General features: G+C 44.2%; 1 protein-coding gene across 1 annotated transcript in view; it reads right to left on the reverse strand.

The window, feature by feature from the left end:
* Positions 1-4,151, reverse strand: part of LOC306751328 (leucine-rich repeat transmembrane neuronal protein 4) — a gene marked incomplete at both ends in the record, with an annotated part of 94,895 nt that extends 90,744 nt beyond the window's left edge. The window contains one exon of the mRNA XM_079234892.1: positions 4,133-4,151. Coding sequence (XP_079091018.1) covers positions 4,133-4,151 — 19 coding nt within the window. The remainder of the gene's footprint in view (positions 1-4,132) is intronic.
* Between the last annotated feature and the right edge of the window lie 5,455 nt (positions 4,152-9,606).

Genomic DNA, 9,606 nt, shown 5'->3' on the forward strand with positions numbered 1-9,606 from the left:
ACTTAATAGTTCGTTATAAGCTCATTGAGTTTGTTTACTTTATGCACATTTGCACATATACATCAGCAAACATGAATTGTGACAAATAGCTTATGTTTCATGTGTCATACTCATAATGCATTTTGTATTGTTGTTAGTATATTAGTCTATATTTGAAGCACACACATTTAGATAATATGTACAGGCACTTTAGTTTGTCTTTATATAAGTTGGCCCTCTGTGGCTGGAAAACTGCTGCTGGAGGGACATATTGTCAGGCCGGAGCTCTTAAATACAGGAAGTGGCCAAGAATATTGTACCAAGTGTTGCCACATTGTGGGGGTAAATAAACCATATTTTTAAAAATCCACCTGTGATTTATCAGTAGGGATGGGTATCGTTTGGGTTTTTTCCGATACCGGTGCTGAACCGATACTTTTAAAACGATACCGGTGCCTAAACGGTGCCTGAACCGATACTTTTTTATTGCCAAGGCAATTTTTTTTCTTCAAATTGAACAATATTATTAACTGTTTAAAGTATACTATAGATATAAATAAAAAAGTACATACAAAACACACTTCAAACTACAGCTTCAAACCTTTTAACTTCAAACTATAAAAATATATATTTAAAAAAAGAACAGACACCAGTCCAATCAGGTGTTCTGATGGGACCGTGTGCAACAGAACTCAGACACTGTTGGATCCTAAAACTGCTGCTTTACTGGACTACACGTCATCATTAATATCAACTGGAGAGATTTGTTCCATCAAGCCGAGGACGGACGTTCAAAAGCTCGTACTCGTGTCTGCAGCGATCTCTGTGTGCGCGCTGTGTGTGTGTGTGTGAGCGCTGGAAGCCCCGCCCCCTCGAGCCCCGCTCTGCATGCAGGCGGACAGAGAGCAGAGCAGCGAGTGTGCTCTGATCCGCACTATTTTAATAATCGTTTTTAGCGTGCGGGCACCGCGCTACCTTTTTAGTATCTATATACCGTGCAACTTTACAGAGTAGTGTAAAAAAAAAAGTATTTAAACCGGCTCAGGCACCGGAAGGAATCACCGAAATCTGCGTTGCTTTTCGGTCCGGTAGGTACCGGACGTGTTCTCGGTACCCAACCCTATTTATCAGGCCTGCCAGGTCTGCCCCTCACAAGAGAGGAAGGAAGACGCTTACTGATTTATGTGGCATTGTCAGAGTCTAACAAAAAGGTTCACTTGTCAGGGTCACTTTGGAATTTTCTATCTTCAAAAATGGTTGTCCGTTATATATTTCCAGTTTCCATTTTTTCCTTTTCTTGGAAACCGCCAATTTCCACTCAACTGTCCCAACAATGTTGTAACTCAACCTGTGCAATGTTCAGTCTCCAAGGTTGTAACATACATTGTTAACACCTGCCCCCACACGGACCCTTGTTCACCATCCCTACAACACAACTATTGACACCGAGGTCCAGTCACATCACATTCTACAATTGAGGAGAACAAAATGTACAAATTTCAGTAAGTCATCAAACCTGGTGCCTTCCAACCACCAGTGTCTGTGTACAACACAACCACAGTGCAGCTTCTGTGTAGGTTGGAGCAAAGGAAGAGTTGTAAGAGTAATACAGATGAACAGAAAGCAAGAGTCTGGAAATGCTTTGAATATTTTTCACACTCATTTTAATACTTTCATGGCAGACGCTCCGGATTTCCAGTTCCAACAGTCTGAATCTAGTCTCTGATGCGTTCTTATGGTCAGATGACTAGCGGGTAGTCTGAAGGGACAGCAGCTTGTCTGACACCAATTTGTTCCCCATGACAGTGGAAATAGTATCAGGAGTAGTCCTACAGCATCATTTGTTGGGGCCCCGAGGGTTCATGACTTGTGTCTCATCCTGACCATGGTCATTACCATAATTTTACTGTGACTTAAAACTCTTGAGACTCACTTGTACATGAGATTTGACTGTACTATGTTATTGGTTTATTTTAAAGCAGTATAATAATAAATTGTTTTTTCTTCTGATCAATTGACTCTTCTATTTGGTCATGCCAGTCGTATTTCAAATCACAAAAACCTCTTATATTCAGATGCAGAGCATTGTGTGGACGCATTACCTCAAATGACATGCTTTTAGTTGTTTCGATCAATGTAATTTGTCCCTGCATGTTTACAATGAATACACACTGTCAACCAGTGTTGAGGCGAAGCAACTTGCAATTTGCTCAGTCATATCTGTGTTTGTATTCAGTCATCCCATAAGCCATCCTTGCACCAACGGCAGAGGCAGATAAGTGGTGAAAGGCAGCGTGTACAGAGCTAATTAACATTCAAGAGCTGGTGGTGGTGTATACAATCCCGGAGGCGTTTTCAATTCAAAACTCCAGCCATTTCATGTATACCAAAACCAAAGCAGCACAGGTTCAGTATGAATCATCGATTCTGCTTCCCACTGGTTCAGATTAAAAAATCACTATAACCTCTATGTAATTACACAACTCATCTGTGCTGCAGAAAACGACTAACTGAATGCAAAAATGTGTGTGGAGAATTACTACTTTTCTATGAAATTGTGTGTGTGTGTGTGTGTGTGTGTGTGTGTGTGTGTGTGTGTGTGTGTGTGTGTGTGTGTGTGTGTTACCTGTCCTGTGGGAACATTGATCTGTTTGGGGATACATTGCTTTTCCATAACGTAAGTCATTACATTTTATGGTGAAAACTTGCTTTACGGTTAGGGTTTGGCTCGAGCAAGGTTAGGTTTAGGTTTAGGTTATGGTAAGGGTGAGGAAAAAGCTGGTGTGTGTGTGTGTGTGTGTGTGTGTGTGTGTGTGTGTGTGTGTGTGTGTGTGTGTGTGTGTGTGTGTGTGCAGCTCGGCTTCAAGTACTATTTAAAAAAGTGAAGAACGGTGGTCAGTAGCTCCATGTGATATCGCTTCTTGTTCTGAGGTGAGACAGAGTTGTTTCCATTAAAATCGTTCCCCTTTACAGAGCCACTAATGATATGTCATTAAGATACATTGATTTCCCCTTGAGGGAGTGGTATGGGGGGATTCACTACTTATGTGTGTTTCTCAAGGCAATATCATCAAGTCCGGACTTTATTACCACTATCGCAGTGATGTGAGATTAATATGTCACAGTGGAAGTGGTCCACACTGTAAGTAGCTTACCAAATGCGTCATCATGATTTGATCAATAAACATGTATGTGTTGCTTTGACGATGAGCTAAAAACATGGCATAACCGGTACAGTTGAGGCAATACGCGTTTGTATTTGTATTTTCCAGTGTTTTCCGTAATCTTTGCAGGATTTGTCAGATATAATTCCCTGACATAGAGTGGCTGAGAGGCATCATGGAGCATATGCTATCTAACATAGCCATTCCGCTCCTTGCCAAGCATCTGCTGATCCCATATGGGTATTGACTGAGAGTGTGACTGAGAGAGAGACACACTTACTGTTTGTTTTTCAGAGGAATCTTTCATCATTCCTTACAGATGGAGGGAACCACAGAACTGTACAGATAATTTGTGCTGGCTATTGATTATACCAGCAGATACATCAATCACGTTTCTTCATCTTGGATTCCAGCAACTGTGATACATCCCCCGTGAACGTTGCCACAGGACGCAGTGTATCTGAGTGTAGCCAATGTGTTTGTTTATTTACATGGCAGGTTTTCGAGATGTAGCTTCAACTAATTTGCCAACAACGATGGCACAACAAACAAGACGGTAACGGCAGACGAATGCCAATATAGAACAATGCCCATGTGTAATGTTCCATGTGCAATTAAAGCAATTTTAATAGATTGGGGAACACAATGTGTGGGCTGTTAAACATAAATGCATGCTTTCTAAAATCTGTGTCTGACTAGCAAGTCCCAGGAGGCTGTGGAAACAGACCCCTATTGCTTTTATTTCCCATGTGCATAATAGGCTCGCTTTATTAGAAGTGACTCTGCCATCTCTTTCAGATTGAGCCTGCCTCAAAAGACACCTCTCTCTCCACATCACTGACACTGTATGCGCTTTAATGAGTGCTCCGTGCGCTAATGCCTCAGTAAGCCATCTCCTTCCCTACTACTCCTCTAATCTTATTCACAAAGGAGCACAAGTCACCCTCTGAGCTGTCACTCGTGGGGCCTGTGTCTCCATTACCTCTTACCTGATGCACCTCTCGCCATTACCGTTCTCATGCAGGATCTAGTTAGATGAATAATGTCTCCCTCGTTCTGTTCTCTGGCTCCTTTTTGAACATATGCTAGTTATTCGTGTCCTTGAACCACGCAGCCATCCGGCTGTTGCTTTAATGTGATGTCTATTCTTTATGCATCTCTGTGGCCCTCTCGCTTCCTTTGCTGATTTCCATTTTCGCCCTCCAAACGTCTTCATTTCTTGCTTCGATCAGATCAGAACTTTAAAGGACGAACACTTGTCTCAGACCCATGATTCTCATTCCAATGCATTTCTATGCATTTCTATGCGTCAGTTTATCTGTGGACATCTAATACGAATGGACGAGCTGATGCTCAGGTTTGTCTTAAGGCATGTGTGTAACGCTTAGTTATGTAGCGGCCCTGCTGTCCTCAGCACAGGGAGATAGCTGTTTTCAGGGAGAGTAAGTGCACTTTACTGCTGACCTAAAATAAAACCAAATGTAGCTTAATAACTTGGCAAATGGACTCGCTAACTGGTGCACTTTGAGTGCACACAAGTGGCTCATTGCAATCCGCTGCCTGTCATTGACAAAGCGACTACCGGCTTCAGCCTTGACTGCACATAAAGGCTGGACAGGAGCCGAACACACAGGGAAGAACGTCCCCAGACCAGCCTGAGCCATCCTATTAGTCTCCAATTATCTTTGAGATGATAGCAAGGCCTGCCAAGTTAGGCCCATTTCGACAGTGGTTGGGAAACAGTGTGCCCGTCTTGTATTTGTAGCACTGATTTGGGTGGAATATGGAAAAGCACTGTAGGGCGTATTGTCATGGACACTGTGCACACACTCACACACACGTACAACCAATCAACCTTCAGCCTTCACTGTACTTTTCACTGAAAAGTCTCTCGCCCTAACTGAACTCTGCTCTGGCTTCACTGTAGTAGGCAACTTTTTCCTTATAGTTACTGGTTATAGTGACAACGTGTCAAAATGCAACATCGGCCAAAGTTTTAGAAACTGAAATTGTTGTTGGTACAATCCAGGCATGTGGAAGTTGGCTATGGGATTGTATATCGATGATTTTTCTTCCCAACGCCGATATTAAAGCGATTTTAACTAACTTAATACCAGACCTGAGATGTTATTTTAAAACAATCTGTGCCCTGTTGTGCATTTAGAGATTTTTCCGGTGGAACGGCATGTCCGAGCTAAATTAATCAGCTGGTGTTACAAGTGAATTTTAAATCCTTAATTACGAACCAGTTTGCGGTCTCTTTTCCATGGATGTCCATATGCCTGCTCACCAAAATGTTGCTCTGCGCTCCATCAGAGGAGCTAACAGGAGGAATGGGATTTGTGATTGAGATATTAAAATAATTTAATGATGGTAAACGGACCAAGGACGTTGTGATGTTGTCGCACTATGCCCAGACGCCCAGGCTTTCAAAAGGGAACTCGTTTTTTTTAATAGAGGATGTTTATACGTTCAGTCTTTGGGAATGTATTCCCACATCATTTAGAGGAAGGTTGCAATACTGTAAGTCTAGTTCAATAAACACAGCCTCGGCCTTCGACCGGACTAAGTGGGTGAAGGCGCGCTCGTCATCGGAGGAGAGTACCACCAATGGACTCCAGTAGAGAGCGGAGCCTGTGCGAGTTGGAACCATAGACTGTATATACAGTAAGAAGTGGACATAATCACTGTGACGTCACCCATCGGTGTGTGATATGTGGTCATGAAGCCTTGGGTTTGGCATCTTGGTCATCAACATCTTGGTTTCAGGTAGCAGTTAGGCAATAAACTATAATATATATATATATATAGCTACATTCTTTTTGACACAAAGACAAAGTCTCCAATGCTGGAATTTTACTGCCGTGCTGTGGCAAAACACCTTCTCCTACTTCGCATCCTGGCAATTGAAATTGGGCATCTCAAGTAACCCCAATTGGATGATTTGAAAGTCAAAGCGATCACCCATCCCTTAAGCCATCCAGTTTGGAGAACAACAGGTAAATGTGAGGGTAAATAAACAACCAGGAGACAGCTTTCCTCTTGTTCAGGGCTAAAAAAAACTAGATTTTGACCTCATATGTCAGTGCAAAGGTTGAGCTTTGTTTCTTCTACCATGTCATCCTATAATAGCTTAGACAGCCAAAAGAACAGGTCGACCCCATGAATCCACAGTGATGGGATTAGATTCTTCACTGGGCAACAAACCCCCGACCAAAGGCCGCACATACAATCAAAACTATGATTCTGAAAGTCGAAAGATGCCCTTTCGACTTTGTGAGGAACACATTTAACTTTTAGATCTTCAGATTGAAACTCCACACTTCTTCAAAGAGCTATTTTAGTGTTGTTTCTTAGCATTGTATCTTACTTACACCATGTCAAATGTGTCCTTGGAGAGAAAATAGAGTATTGTTGTATCTTTCTTCGATTGGGGCTATTGCCTAACACAATTAGATTACATTAGTACATCTACTAAATGTTACTGGCGAACCTTTCCAGGGTGTACCCAACGTGTAGCTCAATGCATCCAGGCCCTACAACCCTGGACAGGATAAGCATGTATATTATGGTTATGAATGCTGGATTGATTGATTGATTTATTTTCTTTCAAAATAAGCAAATCCCCCATATCGCCCTCAAAGGTCCTGTTGATCTCCTCCCCTTGACCTGCTTCACCATGGCATTTCCACAAAGCTACCTGTTGGATGCCGGCAGACCAGCAGAAGGTCATCTGCCGCCCGTAACACATAGTGCTGTGAGCTCGTCGGACCAGCCACTGTCACACCGATGCAAAGAAACAATACATCCGGGCCTCGGAGTTCCTCTTAAAGCTCTGCAACTGCCTTTTCTTTTCTTTTTTTTAACAATCCCTACCCTACTGTTCTCCTCCTGCAAAGCAGATCTCTAATGATATGGCCCATGAAACATAAGTGCATTGCATGCTGCTAATGAAGAGCATCGCAGTCAGCTCCACTGGCGGATGACTGAGATTACGGCGACGCATAATCATGAAATAATCGTGGGCAACAGCATGAAGCCGTGCGGTCGACAAAAGTTGCGATTTCGGGGGCTGGCTTGTGCGCTTGGAGTCAGAAACTGCACGCCAACTATGCAGGCATCTCCTGACATGCTCTGGTATTACATTAAGAAACGGGCCCCATAAACTAGATCTCTATGATTAACAATATATGGTTGCTTTGCAGCACACATAAATTAGGTCTGAGCTACCGGTCCGTACTGTATGGCTTTTCTGCGCTGTTGTAGCTTATATTGATGTGGTGCAGTAACCCGCCGTGGGTCGATACATCATGCGGCCTCGCAATTAATGGCACAGCACCACCAGTGAACTTGGCCATCTGTATACCAGTTAAGGATGGCTGAGGAGATTAGGGCTACCCCAGACAAAGCAATCAGGCCGAGCGAATGCCAAGAAGAAGAAGAAGAAGAAGAAGAAGAAAAAGAAGAAGAAGAAGAAGAAGAAGAAGAAGAAGAAGAAGAAGAAGAAGAAGAAGAAGCTCAAGTGATGTGATTTTTTGTTTTGGGAGAGAAAAGCCTCAAATTACTGAATTACTATGACACAGCTAACAGATACCAAGAGAGGGGCAGAGTGAAGGGGGGGGGGGCTACGAGTTTGCAACGCGCACGCGCATTGAACACAGAACGAGGCTAAAAAAAATGGTTAATTCTCATTATACAGAAGAAGATGGGGAAAAGCACGTGCACGCGCACAGACCGAGAAACAACATCACGCATTGCTGAAGGAGTGGGATGTTGACATGCACGCACGCACACACACACACACACACACACACACACACACACACACACACACACACTGATAGATGGACGCGCAGTTTTCGGCTGGGTTTCTGAGAGTCTCTCTCGATGGCAGGTGCAGAACACGACGGCTGCAAAATAAAACCTGCCTCATCCCTGCGCCTTAAACCCGCAAGAGTTTCGGGAGGCGCCTCGCGCCGGGCTGGAGGCAGAGGGGCTTCGTGCGCACAGATTAAGCCCAAATGATGATTATGCAGGGCCACGCTTTATAAAGTTGACTGGCTTCCAGCGTTCGCCGTGATTAGCATTTCAGTCCACGCCAATGAGCCAGCGACTCTAACTAGTCATGGGAAGAAGAAGGAAGGAAGGAAAAAAAAAAAGGATAGACCTCATTTAGACACACATGCTTATTTTCTCTGCTGGAGATTGTTGAACCAAATATTTATGCGCACAGCGTTGTGGAATACAAATAGAAGTAGAGGCTGTAATAAACCACACCGCCGAGAAATGGAGGAGAGAAGAGAAGAAAAAAACACATTGCAGCTCTGCGACTAACAGGATATACAGCACGGGCTTCTGCCACATCCTTCAAGCTCCCCGAACCACTTCACGAAACACACCAAAACCCCGTATTAGACATCACAAGTGTGCATTTCTTTTAGTTTTCTTTTTGAAAAAGACGAGCATGTATATGATGCACGCATCTGATTCAACCCCAGGTTCCGCTCGGAAGAGACACACAGGCGTCCTCGTGCTGCGTTACGAGAAAAGGAGGACAGCTGTAGAATGCATATGTGCATTTTTAAACAACGCAATCTTAAAGATGGTAACGTGAAACAGAACTCACCCATATCCGCGTCTCTGTCAGCTCCAGCCTACAGGTTTTAATGGCTTCTGGTGCGCGACATCCGAGTCCGCATGACGCGCTCTCCACAGACAGGTACAGTCCTAATCCACTAGCCCGGTCTCTGCGCGCAGCCGCCGACTTCCAAAGCGCACCTGCTCTTTTCCTACTCTCCCGGACCTGGTTGTGAGACCCGGTTTAGTTCTGCGTCTGTGAACCGTGCAAGGCGAAGCGGGGAGAATGTCATTTACTTCCAACTCCAGATTTAAAAGAAATATCCGCTTTCAGAACTCCCTCTCCAGATCTTCGCTGTCTTTTTTTTCAAGTTACAGCCAAAAAGAGTGCTGCAGTAGGCGCAGACAATAACGGAGCCACGTCCAAGTGATTCGTGTCAGTCTTACGCGAAGAATCCGCGAAATTCCTGTCGCAAAGAAGAAACTTCACACATCTGGCTGCATTGGTGCATGATATTAAAAAACAAACTAAACAACAACAAGACGGTATTTTCCAGAAAGAGTCACGCAGCGCGTAGATTCCTCAGCCAAGTGAAGCCCGGCGTCTCTCTCTCTCCTCCAGGATGCTCAGTCGGATGCGAGCATGGCGCACAGGGGGGGAGGGGGGGTAAAGGTCCACAAGTCTGCGCGAGGGGGAGTCACGCGCAGCAGTCACACATCCCAAAATCCATATTTTCCTTGTTGTTGTTTTTTTGGGGTCCCAAATCCTCTTTTCGGCCACGTCGCCGCTCAGGTTTTTGGTGACGCCGTGATGGTTTAATCACGTCCGCGTGTCAACGCAACTTTGTGAGGCAGAATCGGAATGCCCTCTTCCGGCGAGACCGCG

This window comes from Taurulus bubalis (genome assembly GCF_910589615.1).
Source record: "Taurulus bubalis genome assembly, chromosome: 19".
Lineage (NCBI taxonomy): Eukaryota > Metazoa > Chordata > Actinopteri > Perciformes > Cottidae > Taurulus > Taurulus bubalis.